Source organism: Nicotiana tomentosiformis, chromosome 5 (genome assembly GCF_000390325.3).
Source record: "Nicotiana tomentosiformis chromosome 5, ASM39032v3, whole genome shotgun sequence".
NCBI classification, from domain to species: Eukaryota; Viridiplantae; Streptophyta; class Magnoliopsida; order Solanales; family Solanaceae; genus Nicotiana; species Nicotiana tomentosiformis.
In genome coordinates, this window is record NC_090816.1 from 14,042,188 (window position 1) to 14,058,548 (window position 16,361).

Here is a 16,361-nt window from a genome sequence, read left to right on the forward strand (position 1 = left end):
CAATTCAATTACAAGTCCAACCATACTAGTTTCACTCAAATCCAACTTCGAATCGACATTCAAATCCCAAAAGTTCATTTTATGAATTTTCTACATTTTCCCCCAAATTTTCATCTCAAAATACTGATTAAATGATGAAAACAATGATATATCCATTTAACCAAATCCGAGTTAGAATCACTTTCCCCGGTGAATTTCTTAAAAATTCTATAAAAAATCGCCACAACCGAGCTCCCAAAGTCCAAATATGAAATAATACTCTAAACCTAGTTCATATAGTACAAAAACTCTAATCCCCCATTTTGCTGACCACAAAAGTTTTGTGCGGTCCGCACATTCCGGGTTCTGCGGTTGCAATCCAGATTGTGCGGCCGTACTTCAGCATCCTCTGCACTACCAGACTTCAGTAAATTGACCATAACTTTCTCTACAAATGTCCAAATGATGATTGGTTTCCTTTCCGAATACTAGACTCAAAGAGCTACAACTTTTGTTTTTGAATCATCTCCAAATTCCTTGTAGATTAAAAGATATAAGCTTCCGAAGTGAGACCATCGAACCTCCAGAATCCCCTTTCTGCGGCGCAAGAGGAATTCTGCGGTCCACAAGAAGATTTCTGCGGCTGCACGAGAAATTTTGTGGTCCGCAATTCACCTCTGTGGTCAGAAATTTTCCTTTAAGGTCCGCACATGAGGATTTGCCTTAGCACTCCAAAATGTGCCCCCGCACTCCTACTGTTCCACAACATCATTAGAGTGCCGAAATGCCCAAACTCATTCAAAACTCGCCCCGGAACATACCTGAGCCACTCGGGACCCCATTTGAATATACCAACAAGTCTCGTTACATATAACATGGACCTACTCAAGGTCTCAAATCACACATAACAAAGATAAAAACACAAATCGCACATCGATTCAAGCATAAGAACTTATGAACTTCTCAATTCCACATTCAATGTCGAAACCTATCAAAACACGTCCGATTGATCTCAAATTTTGCACACAAGTCGTAAATGACATTACGGACCTGTTCCAACTTTTGAAATCAGAATCTGACCCCGATATCAAAAAGTCCACTCCCGGTCAAACTCATGAACCTTCCAACCCTTAAATTTTCCAACTTTCATTGATTGGTGTCGAAACATTCTAGAAATATCTAAATGAAATTTCAGGCATACGCCCAAGTCCAAAATAATCATCCGGACCTAATGGGATCATCAAAACTCAATTCTGGAGTCGTTTACATATAAATCAATATCCGGTCTACCTTTCAACTTAAGCTTTAAACCTTGAATTTTATTCTTCCAAACTAACTTCGCAATACCTAAAAATCAAAACCGACAATTCACACAAGTAATAATGCATCGTATGAAACTATTCAACTTCAAATAGTATAAAGGAGCGTAAATGCATAAAACGATCTGTCGGGTCGTTATAACGCCATCATGACCTATATAGGAAATTGAGTCGTGTTAGTGTGGGATGTTGTAAATAGGTTCGGGAAGAAATTAGTCATATGGGTTATGATAGATTTTTGATCATCTATCCAATTTACCATGTCGTCTTTGAAGAAATTAATTTTGTTTGTTCTTCTCGTATTGTGGCCGAAATGTGGAAGAACTTTGTGTTTGCGTCACCATCATTCATCCACATGACCCTAGACTTGAGTTTCCAATAATCTTGTTCTACTTTGAGGATACCGTTATACTTATGTTGTAAGAATTCCTCTAATTGTCGTAGGAATAAGCTAGTGGGGTAATTTGGACTGTTTTGTATTCCCTTATCCTTGCAAGGATTTGCCTCATTTGTTTATGGATGTTTCCAAAGACCTCCCTACTCCATCCCCTAACTTCATCCTTGAAGTTTGTTGAAGATGTTAGGAGGTCGTCCTAGTTCTTTTTAACTACATTTATGAAATCAGGGTGTGTGCCCCAAATTTACTCTAGTCGGAATGGTATATCTATGTTTGAAGTTTTTTATATTTTTTAGGGGGATAAGTATAGGATTGTGATCAGAGTGGGTTTTTGGTAAATGCACTATTCAAATTGAGTCATTTTATTTGTTCGGCAAGGACTCCGGAAATAAAAGAACTTTCGAAACAGCCAATTGATCATACTGTTAATCATTTCCCTTTATTCCCAAAAGTTGCACCTTCCGAAAGGGGAGTCCTAATTCATGTCTTATGGAAATCGAAAAAATACTCTTTATTCTTTACAAATAAATTAATAAAAAGGAAGTCAAAAAGTAAATCAAAATGAAGAAAATACAACTAACTAACATAATAAGAAGAGTATTAATTGAAGTGTAGTAACCTTTAGGGGTGTACAAACTGAACCGAAAAACTGCACCAAACTAAAAAGTCAAACCAAATCGATTAAAAAACCCAATTAGATTTGGTATTGTATTGAGTAAAAAAACCGAACAAAACCGACATATAAATATATAATTTTTATATATACTTTTAAGACTTTATATACAATTTTCTTTACAAAAATTCTAGAAATATTTGGGATTCCCTTTTGGGTGTAATATTTAATAGAATATGAAGTAGTCCATTTTCATTAACCTTAAGTAATTGGTTATATGATCACTTTCTTATCAAGTGTTAATGAAATGCGTCAATCTCTTTGTTCTCCCATGTTCATATATTAAGATTTATTAAATTCTTATATCTTTTTCGAATTTGAAGTGGTATTTCGACAATCTAAAATTAAATATAACATATCATTAATTAGGTATCATATTGATTTTTACATTTAATTAGTAATTTTATTTAACTTTGAAAATATACATCAACAAAAAATTATTGTTAGACAACTAAAATAGTAACTATCATGTGTTATTAACAAAATTCTCCCATAACATTATTTTAATAGATCATATGTTTGTCAATATTTTTCAATTTGTACTAAACATGTATTTACTTATAAAAAATTAATAAAGTAAGATTGAAATAATATTTATGCAATAAAAAAAAAACCCGATAAAATCGAACAAATCCAAACCGATATAGTTGGCTTGGTTTGTTTTTAAAAAAAATCGAACCAACCCGATCCATGCACACCCTTAGTAACTACATTACTATGGTAGTAGAGGAACTTCACCATTAGAGCAAATCTCACTCATCAACTATTAATTACATTAAAAAAGAGTGCTTCAAAAAGTCATTTTTTTTTTTTAGGTGCTAAAAATCAGAATTGCTAAAGATTATTGAAGTGTAGTAACCACATTACATTCCTTTTTTTCCCTTTTTCTGGGCTAGACATCAGAACTGCCTGTCTGAAAACGGGGAGGTTTAGGTTTTCTTGGAGGTCTTGGACCTCTTGATCTTTGTTCTGGCCTTAATACAGCTCCTTTCTCTTCTTCATCTCTTCCCTGTTATATTTTCAAAAATAATCACTATCCTTAAATCATAGGAGTAAACAATACGTAGAAAAGAAAAAAAAAAAATATATATATATACACACAAAATCTAGGCAAAATTAAACTAATAGATTCAGGTGAACATGTAATTAACCCTCTAGATCTGCCTTTGACTAGCAATGACATTGCCAAATACATATATAATTATATATAAGTTGTGTAAATTAACTGAAAATTCGAAAAAAAAGTTACCTCCTCCTTTCCAACTTTGGTTTTTCATGCTCATCATTTCCTGGAGAATAATATCATGATCAAAGTTTTCAAAAATATTCATGAACTTCTTTAAGATAAAGGGTTTAGTTCTTACTGAAGACACAGATGTATGCAAGTGTGCACGAGACTGTAGATGAAGATGAAAAAGAAGAAAAAAAATACGTAGACAAGAAGAGGTGATACCTTTACCACAGTAAATAAGGAATTTAATCAGATCCACAAATTTATTCTTGATATCTTGGAAGAAAGTCGCCATTGATTCTCTTGGTTTCTTTCAATGGGTCAGACGTTGAGCTTTATATAAACAATATTACTCGGTCCAAAGGCGGATCCATGTTTTAAAGGTTGCGGAGCACATAAGTGAAGTGCTCCACCCGTACTTCCGTCAAACTTTTGATCCTAAGGGTTTAAAGAAAAAAATAATTATAATGATTTTTAAAATATGACAAATATAATCGTTTTCATATATATCCAGGATTTTAATAATGAGGTTAACGGGGTCCAATGATATAAGCTAAATCATTTCCCAAAACTTTGATTATATTAATCAATGATGACTCAGTCCAAATAAAAAACCTGTGTAATAATTTCAGCTTTTGATTATTTGTCGTATATATATGAAACTACTCAAAAGACAATAGAGGATAATGTCCCAGCATAATAAGAAGAAGATAGGATGGTAATTAAACTTTTTAGTATTTGGGAATAAAAAAGTTTCCAACTTGGATACCGACTCAATTTTAAGTTATTTATCTAATGCAAATTGATTATTTGCTAGCTGATTACCACTATTAGTTGTCTGTTAGATATTTCATATGATTTTGATTATTCATAGAAAAATTACTTTAAGCTGCGTATCCAGTACATAAGTATGTACGTAAAAGATATTTTTGGACAAACCTAGAGAGCAACTAAATTTCCTAAAACAATTTTACCAATACATGGATATGTAAAATACTGCAGTCCAACGTTATCTGCATCCACTTAACCAGCGAACTTTCATAATATTACACTTTCCGCCTTAAATTATGTGGCGATATTTGATTTGACACGAAATTTAAGAAAAAAATAAAAAATTTTAAAATTTATAATTTAAAACAAGTCATAAATATTTGTGGGGCTATAAATAATCTCATTAAGGGTAAAGTAAGAAGTTTAAAGTTAAATTATTACTAAATAAGAAAGTATGATATTCTTTTTGGGACAAACTTTAATATATATATATATATATATATATATATATATATATATATATATATATATATATATATATATATATTTGACTAGCAAATATAATGAGAAAACTACCCTCTATATTCCCTCAAAATTTTAATAGCCCATATTTTTTTCCACTGACAAGAAATGGCCCTTCGACCCAAACTTATTGCATCTAATAGCCCGAAATATCTATTTTGTATATTTTTTATATAGTGACAGTCTGTTTTATATATTTATTGTATATTGACAGTCTATTTTATATATTTTTTGTATAGTAATAGTCTATTTAGTATATATTTTGTATAGTGACCGTCTATTTTGTATATATTTTGTATAGTGACAGTCTATTGTATATAAATTATATAGTGACAGTCTATTTAGTATATTTTTATATAGTGACAGCCTATTTTGTATAAATTTTGTATAGTGACATTCTATTTAGTATATTTTTTGTATAATGACAATTTATTTTTGTATATGTTTTGTATAGTGACAGTCTATTGTATATAAATTGTATATATTGACAGTCTATTTTGTATAACTTTTATATAGTGACAGTCTATTATATATAAATTGTATAGTGACAGTCTATTTTGTATAATTTTTGTATAATGACAGTCTATTTTATATATATATTGTAATATACCAATATTCAAATCTATTTTCACCGAAAGAAATACATAAATATCCATGTAAATATATACTAATGGTGGGCCTGAAATTATGATTCCCTTCAAAATCAACTAATGACATACATGTGGAAATGGAAATTTATTTGGTGAAAACCAAAGGATCCCTAGCAAAGAAAATTAGCCCAGAAAAAAAAAATGAGGCAATAACAGAGAGCTTGGGATTTTTATTCAAAAGGTGGTTGTCCCTCTCTCTTTAGCCAACGATTTTTCTTTTTCACTTTTAAAACAAAATCAACGGCCCTTGAATTCCTGGAAATACGTGTTTCTTCCCGTTTGAGGCTTCGGAGATGTTAACACCCTTCTTAGAAGGTGGTTAAATTCTCTACGGTGCTCTTTAGTTGTAAATATTTGATTGTCTATGATAATACTTTACAGTTTTAACCCAAAAAAAAAGTGAGCTTAAGACATACATTATTATGCAGCCATCTAAACATCCATTTACAGTTGGCATATCCTTTCTTTGTAAAATTGCAAGGTCATTTAATCAAATTACCCCAAAAATAAGTGTTTTAGTACCGTATTAAAATTTTAAAATATATTATTAAATTATTTTTTATAATGTAAAAGTAACAAATTTACCTAAGAATCACATTGAAATGCACTAAATAATTTTTTGCAATAAAAAAAAAAAACTAAACAAATTTTTGTCATGAAAAATAATTTCGTGACTTTGTAGCATTAAGACAAAGTTGAGCAAAGATGTTTTAGACACTATCTTATTTAATTTCGTTGTAGAAAATTACAAGAAGGTCTAATTCATTCTTTATCGGATAAATTTATATAATTGAATCGCCTGACGAAGGTAGGTCTAATTTCGAGAAATGGCGGAGGGGGAGGAAGAGAGAGCAGTACTGGAAAGGGAGCTGGAGCTTCAATTGGAAGAGCAGAAAGCAGTATTTTTGGGCTAGCCACTAGAATTACTTTTGGGCTATAAAATATGTATTGTAATTTTGGACTACTGGATGTTATAGGTTTGGCCCGAGTGACTATAAATGATATTTGCTCAAATATAATTATTTATGGCGAACTGGCCAAGTTTGTAACTTGCCCTTCTTTGTTTATAAACTCTTGGGTTTGGGTTTTAACGGGGACGAGATGGCCTCAGTCTAGGTTGGGCTAAATAGACCTGATTCAACCTTATTCAAAAAAATAGCATGGGCTAGCCAGTTTTCGGATTGATAATCGCAAAAAAAATTCAACATTTGCAAAGTCATTAGAAAATAACCACTATTTTATGCGGAGATAAAATTTGGACAAAAATATCCTAGCTGAAATACGGAAAGTTCCAGCATATTATGCTGAAACTTTTTCGGATTTTTTAAGAGTGTTGTCAGATTTTATCTTTACATGAAAAAATGATTAAATTTTAATTTTTTTTGAATTGTGACTATTTTTCAATTAACAATTATAAAGAGGGCTATTTGTGATTTTTTTCACCCCTTATTCTGTTTCGGCCTATTGTGCCACTGACTGGTTGCAGTCTCTCGCTTCAGTTTCTATTGATCTTTAAAAAAATGTTGAAAATGAATCGTGCTTTACATATACGTAATCAATAAAGTATTTAACGTACGATCTTAGAAGATTAATGTTGAACAAATAATGCTGACAGTTGAGAATGTATGATAGTCAAATGACTAATAATTAAAGACCTACAATAATGTAAGTAATTGATTATATCCACATATATGAGTAGTAAATTACCCTCACTAATCATTTTTAGAGGGTTCCAATTAAGTTTAAACTAATAATTAAAGACCCAATCATTGTATAATAACTAAGATCGATCATATCCTTACAAAGAAAATACTCAATTCAGGTCCATCATTTGCATCTGGGCTCAACATGTATAGTGTTTCAGCATCTTTTGATTTAACCACACGTTCAAAATGTGCCCTCATATACGTCATCTCGCCGTCCGGTCCTTCCACGTCAGATTTTCCGGGCAACACGCCGGCGCCCATGGATACCGGCTTGAGAATCTCCATTACATTGAGATCTTCTTCTGTAGCTTCTCTTTTCACACCATAGCCACTTTTTTTGCCATTACAATACATGCTCCATAATGGCTCTTCAAGAAGATTTATCTTCTCCTTTTTGTCTCTTTTTTCGCATTCTAAAGCAATCCTGACCTAAACAAGGAAATGTATATAGGTGGTGTCATCAGAAACACTCCGCGACAGATTCAAATTGCCAAAATATATATATATACAAAAAATCGAGGAGAATCAACCTATAGTATATATATGCATATTAAAAAAATTGCGCTACTTATACAATGTATTTTGTCCACGAAGGGTTGTTAGTTGACACCCTTGCTATAAGATGGCTCCGCCGTTGAAACAAACACTAAGGGAGAATGGCTTATATATGGGCTTACAAGAAGCATAAGAAAGGTATCAACTTTGTAAGCGGTGTTATTAGATCTAAAACAAGGACTTATAACGACTGCATTAAACTATAAATTGTCGTACCTTTGGCCCAAACTAGTGCAGGTCAGTACTTTCACATTTTAACTGACTGCAGGTACCGCACATATAGGGAAGGAAATCAAGTTGCAAATTGTTTAGCTAAACGAAACTTAAAGGCTAATACTTTTGAAGATGTTTTGTTGTATGATTCATCGTCCTCTTTTCGAAGAATATCATGTAAAGGGTTTAAGTTATATAGAGTGTCTTGCACTGTTAGGTCACCTTTATATCAGCACGTAATATATATTTTATTTTCAAGATTGCAAATTTTACATTTTAAGGAGGCTTACGAGTAAATTTATCTTAAATGATCTGCTAGTGTGAAAAATTTCTCACACTGTCGATCAGAGTATATAATTTAAACTCTTATATAAAAAACTTAAAAGAGACAAAATATAGGATACAAGAGCCCCTTTATATAATATGATGCAGATATTATATAAAAACAATTATCCCATTTTATCTGATACTATTATTATTCGGGGAGTCAAACAGTTTTTTATTTGACTATAATTTTATCAAACTTTCTTAAATATATATTAGTAACTATTTTAACTTGTACTTTTTATGTTATTTTCAAATAGGAAATTTTTATTTCAAAAACTTTTATGTACCATATTAAGGAATGTAAAAAGGTTCCTGAACAAATGGCAAACCCTCTTTGATTATTTAAAAACGTATGGATAAGGTGAAGAACCTATAGTCAAATTCACATAATAAATTAGGGCCGAATCCCTTCACATAAAATAGGAGGAAGGGAGTATTATCTTTTAAAGCAGGGAAAAAATTAAAAAAACAAGCCTTACCATGCCGAGATTCATTTCCTTCTGCAAAACATTGGTTTGCAAAGCGAGTTCGATAACAACAGTGGGAAGAGTTCTAGGGTTTTCCTGAATAGAGATACTAACACGTCCCTTTCGATATCCAAACAACGTTCCGGTGATTCTTGAACCTGGAATTATACGGCTATTACTGTCCGGTAATCGGCCGCCGGGGAGCGAAGGAAGCTTGCATGCAGGTGTTATAATAGGGAAAGATCGAAAAACATTTCGAAAAACTCGAAAAACCCTAGTTCGATTTTTTTTCTTGGTAGAATTAGCTGGCTCGACAAGGGATAATTGCGGAGTTGGTGGTGGAGGTGGAGTTTTTTTTGAAGAAGACGACGAAGATAATGATGATGAGCTAGCTCTTGGCGTTGATTGTGAATCCTGATCCATTGCTGGTTTCGTTATTAGTGTAACCAGCAATGGATGAGGTAAATTACACAGAGAAGGAAGAAACAAAGATTAAAGACGTTGAATTTTGCATGTAATGGAGATTGGGATAGGGGTGGGAGGGGGGAGGGGAGAGGGGGTTGATTGTATTTTGGTTTCTTGGTGTAGGTGTTTGGAAATGATATTCCTTTGTTTTTCTTCGGCTTGAGTTTAGTTCCTCAGTATTCGGAACCTAAAATTGCGGAACTAATTAACCAGTACTATAATTACCTATTTACTTTTTAGATGAAAAGGGGTAGAAATTCATGTTATTGATAAACTAAAATAAATATTTACTTTATTAATAATTTGATGTAAACACATAATACAAATAAGTATTTACTAGCTTAATTTAACAGAGTACCATACCCCCAAAAAAAAAAAGGGACTCTGAAAAATTAGAATTCCGACTCCTTGGAATTTGGATAGGACTATAACTCTAAGATGTTATAGTAGGGAAGTTGTATTTTATGTAATTTTTCTTGAAGAAATTTACCGGAAAGTTCAATAGTATAGACTTTGGAATATCTAATTATGATTCTTGTAATCAATTAATATTTGTTTTGAAGCAGTATCACCTAGGATCCGTGGCGCAATGGTAGCGCGTCTGACTCCAGATCAGAAGGTTGCGTGTTCGATTCACGTCGGGTTCAATCCTCCCGATTCAATATCGGATCCATTCTTTTTGTTCCTCCCATTTTTCAAATACATTTTTGTCGCTTTTCCCACAAATTTCCTCTGAATAGATGGACAAAATCTGAGACTCGGCTAAATTCAAAAATAGCCAGATTTATAAGTAGTAATTGAAAAATAGTCACAGTTTTAAAAGTAATCGAAATTTAGCCACTTTTCATGTAAAGATAAATCTGAATGAAAACACTGTTCAAATTCCGGAAAATATTCCAGCATAATATACTGGAGTTTGAATTTTTTACATGTGAACTTGCAGCATATATTATGCTGGAAGTTCATACACATGTGTACCAATCTCCAGTATATTATGCTGGAACTTTCTGTGTTGTAGCAAAATAGTGACTACTTTTCAATGACTTTGCAAACGCTAGCTATTTTTTAATAACCAGTCCGAAAACTGGCTAACCCGTGCTACTTTTACTCCAAAATCAGTAACTTCACCATGTAACATTATACAAAATTGAAAACACTGTTCAAATTCCGGAAAATATTCCAGCATAATATACTGGAGTTTGAATTTTTTACATGTGAACTTGCAGCATATATTATGCTGGAAGTTCATACACATGTGCACCAATCTCCAGTATATTATGCTGGAACTTTCTGTGTTGTAGCAAAATAGTGACTACTTTTCAATGACTTTGCAAACGCTAGCTATTTTTTAATAACCAGTCCGAAAACTGGCTAACCCGTGCTACTTTTACTCCAAAATCAGTAACTTCACCATGTAACATTATACAAAATTGCAAATTATGAAACTTTGCGCTTAAAAGCTAATTTGCACATTAATTTTAATTCAAGTATTTGGTATTGTAATTCTATTTTAAAGGGGCGGCATAACGGTTAAAGAGTTGGAGTAACATCTTAAAAAGGGGGCGGAACTCAACAAAAATAACACTAGGTTAATTCTTTCACCTACCTAAGTTTTGTAGGATAGCGTTACTAACATAGCAATAAATTAGTCGAGGTGCTAGCAAGTTAACTCGAATATTACGAACATCTTAATCAACTAAAATATCTGTGAACAATCTCGCTTATAACTCTATGCATAGTTGATATTAGTTGGCTACTTTAAGTTTCATATTCAGAGTGAACATTCAACCACGGCCAATTGAATGACCACAAACATTTAACAAGAAGTATATAACTAAAGGCAGATTTGATTTTCTTGGACCTAATGCTTTTGGCTCTATGCCTATGCCCTGGACCTGAAGAAATTGAGGATCGTCCTGGAATACCGGCTGAGGGTGAAAAGCATTTGCAGAGCAGCACGGCCTTTAACGATCCCCTCCCTTAGGTCCCTTGCCTTTTTAGCTATAGCTGGTCCCGCTGTCCTGGTCTCCGTTGGGACTAGTAGACCCTGCATGTTTGCTAATGAAGTAAAGATGAAGCGAAATTCATCACCTGAAAACATTTCAATGATCATAAAAGAGCAATGACAGCTAAATGTCTAATAACCTGATTGAGCCATGCTTGAAAACTGTCGCAATCTTTCCTCTGCCAAGCGGACAGCTCGAGTTGAGCTTCTAACGCCTTGTGTTAATCCTTGGCTGGAATGACCAAGACGTCAATATTAGCATCATGTCCAAGGATAATTCCACAAATTAATGACATATAACTGAATAAGCACATATGTTTTGTACTAACCCAAGGTCACTGAGCTCCATAGTTAGGTCACTGATCTCCATACCAGAGAGTCGAACTGCAGCCATAGTGTCAGGAAGCTCCTCTCTAGTAACATCCATTAGCTTCTCTAGCGACTCTGCAGCTCGTCTAAAAGCCTAGAGTCAAAATTGAACATTAAGTTATTGAGATATAGAAACATGCACCACATCTGATTATAAGATTCTTCTTGCAAATACATTACACTTTCTTCTGCTTTCAGACTCAAGTCAATATTTCATTTCATAGAAAGGAAAAAAGTTCACAACAGCCTTTAAACTACTTCCACAGTTCTACTGCATAGGTACTTCTTGCACACAGACCTAATAAATAATTACTGGAAAAGTATAATGACTAGGAAGAATTTGTTGACGCATACCAGAAGGGTTGGAATTGCAGAGAAAAACAGCCAGGTTGCAGATATTGCTGCCTGTCAAAGAATACAAACTTGGCATATCATAAAATTGGGATTCTAAGTCAAATACCCACAGAAAGAAACTTAAACTGAAGTATCTCTACCACATGAATGTAGGTGAACTAATTAGCAACCTATCCCCAGTTATGACTTGATGAACACTTAGACCTCCATTTATGACAGTTGATGAAATACGTCATAATAGATGAAGTAAAGTAAGTGTTTGAATCCGCCAGCAAGGGGGAAAAAACAAAAAGAAAAGAAAAGGGAAACATTACTCTTCAGCTAGGAAGGGAAAATAGGAAAATAAAAGAAAAGCCAAATATCAGTCTTTCTTGATCAAGGAGTGGGGCAACAGTAGCAAACGAATGTAGTCAATACGGTCCAAAAAATTTAGCTTTCGATTCAATTTTATCCCTATAAACCAACTTATTTAATTGCATCCTTATTAGTTATTACATAACTCATGCCGATTGGCTCGTGGGCCTCACCAATGGTCTAACTACCTCTCATCCTTCCTATCCAATATTTCAAAGAAGCCTGAGAAAGCAGAGACTTACCTCCATGAGATTGTCCCTAATTGGCCGAGGAGTCAGACATATGATTGCCTTCACATTAACAGTAACTTGACCTTTTTACACCCATCCCCTATATGTTTCATCTATTCAACAATAGAACCAAATGCTTCTAAGAAGACACTTGAACATGTTCTGTCTCGGAGTGTACTCATTTGTTTATTTACTTCACTTGTATTTTTTACAATATGCTATTTCATTAACATAAAAAACAATACTTCATTTATTTTTGTTTACGTTACTCTACTTTATTATCAATCTTTTCTTAACCGAGGGTCTATCGGAAACAATCTCTCTTCCCTTCCAGGGTGGGGGTAAGGTTGCGTACGTCCTACCCTCCCCAGACCTCACTTGTGGGATTACACTGGGTTGTTATTGTTGTTGTTACATTACTCTAGTCAACCCCCTAGCATGCCCTCACTGAACCTTGTTGTGTCCATACATACCCCCAAACTCTCCGCCAACCTTGCAACTGCCTACCCTAACCTGCAATCACATCCCACCCACCCCCAAAATCCTGCACATTAACTTCTTTGGGAGAAAATTTCATTAATTCATGTAAAAAAGGGCAGTCAGGTGCACTAAGTTCCCGCTATGCGCAGGGTCCGAGGAAGGGTCGGACCACAAAGGTCTATTGTACTCAGGCTTACCCTGCATTTCTGCAAGTGGCTATTTCCACGGCTCGAACCCGTGACCTTCTGGTCACATGATAGCAACTTTACTAGTTACGCCAAGGCTCCCCTTCATTAGTTCATGTAAGGTACAATAAAATGAAACTATATTATCTCTAGAGCTCCAATCGTTAATTTACATGTTCAGAGTAAAGCCAATTAATGGTGGCATCACAAGCGATTTCAGGAACCAAATCTGCAAATTACAGGCTTATAAGAGACCCATTCCAGTACCATTACACTAGTATAAAAACAGGTAGTTATAGACCTTTTAAACACAAAATACATTTTTCCAATCTTCGTGAATATGACTCGTTTTAGCAAGTTAAGATTGCAATGGAAATCCTCTTTTCTTTTATATGAGTATCATCTTTTTAAATCTCATTAGGCTTCAATGGAAGGAGAAAAAGAAAGAACGAAAAATGTTTGCACTTATGACGAGCTATGATTATGCACATTATGGGTAGGTAACAAATTTAGGATCATATGACAAATTGCAAACACTGTATATGCTAATTTAACATAATTTAAATGTTGCATGTCAAATTAAATAATGCAAAAAAATTGGGGATTAACTTCCCAACTTAGTCATTCATAATATAGCCACTTTACTAGCTGCATAACTAGTAGCTTCAAATACCAAGGTACAATCTATGGGGTCAAACCGCCACAAACGAGCCAGTAACATTTTCATTGCTACAGCAGGAACTACATATATTAAATTTTTGAAAATTGGAGTAAGGTGGTTGCTTTGTAAAGCTAATACTGTTCGCCCTTATATTATTGCATCAGTCCTCCATGAACGGGAGAAAAGAGATAGAAAGGCGAGAAAGCAATAGTATTTTACTGAGAGCTAACAAACAACAACTAAGTTTCAACCCAAAATAGTTGGGAGGAGCTATACAAATCTTCGATATTCATTCTGCTCTATTTGGCTTGCTTCATTCCAAAATTCCATGGTGTGTCTTTCAAGGCAAATTAGGAGCTTTCTAAAAGTAGATGTCATAAATTGGCTAGTTTACACCGACCGTCTACCTAAGCAACCACTACTCCTTTATCTGGAATTGGAACTGACAATGTGAATCTCGGTAATACAAATCTACATAGGATGTGAAGGTCACACATGCAGTGTTTAGCTTAAACAACAAAACAAAACAAGAAACAAGCACAATACGGAAGAAACCTAAAAAATCCAGTCATCTCCTTATAACTTATTCTAGTCAAGTTATCCACAAGCCAATAGAGAGAAAATTACACAACAGCTAGAATGTCGTAGGAATCACTCAAAACTACACGAATGAACAATGTATGAGAATAAAACTGATATACTAATCCACGCGCGCACACACACTCACATAAATATATAGAGAAGCCAAATATTTCAGATTAACAACAACAACAACAACAACAACAACAACAACCCAGTAAAATCCCACTAATGAGGTCTGGGGAGGGAAGTGTGTACGCAGACCTTACCCCTACCCCGAAGGAGTAGAGAGGCTGTTTCCGAAAGACCCTCGGCTCAAAAAAATAAAAAGACAAAATGACAAAAAGGAAACAATATTAGTATCACAACAACAATGATAGGATAAATAGGAACACCATGAAATCCAGAAGAAAGATGCAAAGCAAAGGGAGACAAATATTTCAGATTAAATGGTTGAAAAACTTGCAGTCAATATTCAACTTATTTACATCTTCCCATATCCCAAGAATCATAGTTCCAAAAATACAACCTGTCCAACTCCTTTCTTTTTTTTTCTAGTGTTCAGTAAATCACTCAAAAAATGCTTGTAATATGACACAATTGGAGGTATATCTTAAACTCAAATACTGTTTTTATTGGTTTGGTTTATCCATAACATGTCATATTATAACGGTGTTAAAGTAAATTACTATCTTTATTTTATCAATGGTATACTGTTCCATTCGACCTACTACCACCCACCCGTACATATACTCGATAACTCTATCCACCAAGAGTAAAATTACTCTCTTTCTTTTCCTCATGCTTGCTTAACAACAAAATCATTCCTTTCCCTAATATTTCTGAGCAGCCAAACAGACTTTAGTAATATTCCAATCTTCCTCACAAAAGATCCAACTTTTAGAAAATAAAGCTCCCAAATTCACATTGCTAATGATAATTAATGATAAATAGACACAATAATGCAAAATCCAAATGGATTTGTATGTAACAGAGTGAAAGGAAAGAGTACATACAGCGCAAGCAATGAAATTGAGGATATGAATATGGCGATGTGTTAGAGTCCATTGAACCACCGAGGAAGAAGAATGTCCAACGGTGGAATTCAGATGAGAGGTAACTAACGGCTCAGATGACGAAGCATTTTCCGATTGGACGGAAAGAGACGCCAATTGCCGTTGTGGCAATCGGATACTAAACCGCCGGCTGATATCCAAGTTCCCGGCGACTCCTTGGTCGGAATTTATGTTGAGCACCGGCGACGGTAGCTGCAATTTGAGCGTACTCAACATTTGTTTCAGTATTCACGCTCAGTGTGTGTCTCTGTGCGTGTGAAATGGCTCGTCGCCGTTTTTGAGCTAAAGGACATTTCTGGCATTTCAAGGGTTGAAAGGTCGCTTTTTCCATATGCGACTTATAATTGCGTTTTTTGGATTTTTCCACGTAAAGCATCTATATTTAATTAGAAAATAAATATTATAATCACAAAATAACATATACTGAATAATATGTAAAAGCACCAGAAAAGAAAATTTATACTGTATGTAAGATTTTATCTGCCCCCAGTGTTCACACAAAATATTATATAGTGCGTTAAATCACAGATATATACGTCAAAATGTGTCCTATAACAATTTAAGTTCACCAATCCTATGTATTAGAGCAAATCTTTCCATTCAAATTTAAACGATATTCCTAAGATGAGGCATGAATTTTACATGAAATATTTTGATGTATACATCTGTGATTTAGTGTAATACATTCTTTTTTTTTGTATATACCTACAAGGTTTTAGCAACGGTTGTGTAATCACTAGGGATTTTGAAAATAGTTACACTAACTACTACTTCCTTCGGTTCACAATAAGTG

General features: G+C 34.0%; 2 protein-coding genes, 1 long non-coding RNA gene and 1 other non-coding gene across 6 annotated transcripts; 1 reads left to right on the forward strand and 3 right to left on the reverse strand.

Annotated features, from left to right (window-relative positions):
• Positions 1–3,101: 3,101 nt before the first annotated feature.
• LOC104098113 (uncharacterized) lies at positions 3,102–3,993 on the reverse strand. The gene is made up of 3 exons (XR_686698.4): positions 3,822–3,993; positions 3,618–3,657; positions 3,102–3,377 (listed from the first exon to the last, which is right to left on the reverse strand). It is a non-coding gene; the product is annotated as an uncharacterized lncRNA (long non-coding RNA).
• Positions 3,994–7,106: 3,113 nt separating this feature from the next.
• LOC104098112 (protein MIZU-KUSSEI 1-like) lies at positions 7,107–9,383 on the reverse strand. The gene is made up of 2 exons (XM_009604775.4): positions 8,823–9,383; positions 7,107–7,677 (listed from the first exon to the last, which is right to left on the reverse strand). Exons 1-2 carry the CDS (start codon positions 9,231–9,233, stop codon positions 7,333–7,335), a joined length of 756 nt encoding a protein of 251 aa, XP_009603070.1. The 5' UTR covers positions 9,234–9,383; the 3' UTR covers positions 7,107–7,332.
• A 467-nt stretch (positions 9,384–9,850) lies between these two features.
• On the forward strand, positions 9,851–9,922 carry TRNAW-CCA (transfer RNA tryptophan (anticodon CCA)). Its single transcript has one exon. It is a non-coding gene; the product is annotated as a tRNA-Trp (tRNA).
• Positions 9,923–10,940: 1,018 nt separating this feature from the next.
• Positions 10,941–15,870, reverse strand: LOC104098111 (uncharacterized). 3 transcript variants are annotated; one of them, XM_009604773.4, is made up of 5 exons: positions 15,509–15,868; positions 12,004–12,054; positions 11,610–11,743; positions 11,421–11,512; positions 10,941–11,322 (listed from the first exon to the last, which is right to left on the reverse strand). In XM_009604773.4, the coding sequence occupies exons 1-5, from the start codon at positions 15,782–15,784 to the stop codon at positions 11,273–11,275; spliced, it is 603 nt and encodes a 200-aa protein (XP_009603068.1). In that variant the 5' UTR covers positions 15,785–15,868; the 3' UTR covers positions 10,941–11,272. The 3 variants fall into 3 exon arrangements, with proteins under 3 accessions (XP_009603068.1, XP_009603067.1, XP_070058108.1); XM_009604772.4 differs by having other exon boundaries at positions 10,941–11,333; XM_070202007.1 differs by lacking the exon at positions 12,004–12,054 and having other exon boundaries at positions 10,941–11,333; positions 15,509–15,870.
• Between the last annotated feature and the right edge of the window lie 491 nt (positions 15,871–16,361).

What these genes read in the sequence shown, in the direction of transcription:
- LOC104098112 (XM_009604775.4), bottom strand. Translation starts at nt 9,233, where the DNA reads ATGGATCAGGATTCACAATCAACGCCAAGAGCTAGCTCATCATCATTA. An exon ending in AGGAAATGAATCTCGGCATG is followed by an intron (nt 7,678 to 8,822) that starts GTAAGGCTTGTT and finishes TTCCTTGTTTAG; the next exon opens with GTCAGGATTGCTTTAGAATG.
- LOC104098111 (XM_009604772.4), bottom strand. Translation starts at nt 15,784, where the DNA reads ATGTTGAGTACGCTCAAATTGCAGCTACCGTCGCCGGTGCTCAACATA. An exon ending in TCAATTTCATTGCTTGCGCT is followed by an intron (nt 12,055 to 15,508) that starts GTATGTACTCTT and finishes ATTCTTTGACAG; the next exon opens with GCAGCAATATCTGCAACCTG. An exon ending in ATGGAGCTCAGTGACCTTGG is followed by an intron (nt 11,513 to 11,609) that starts GTTAGTACAAAA and finishes TGGTCATTCCAG; the next exon opens with CCAAGGATTAACACAAGGCG.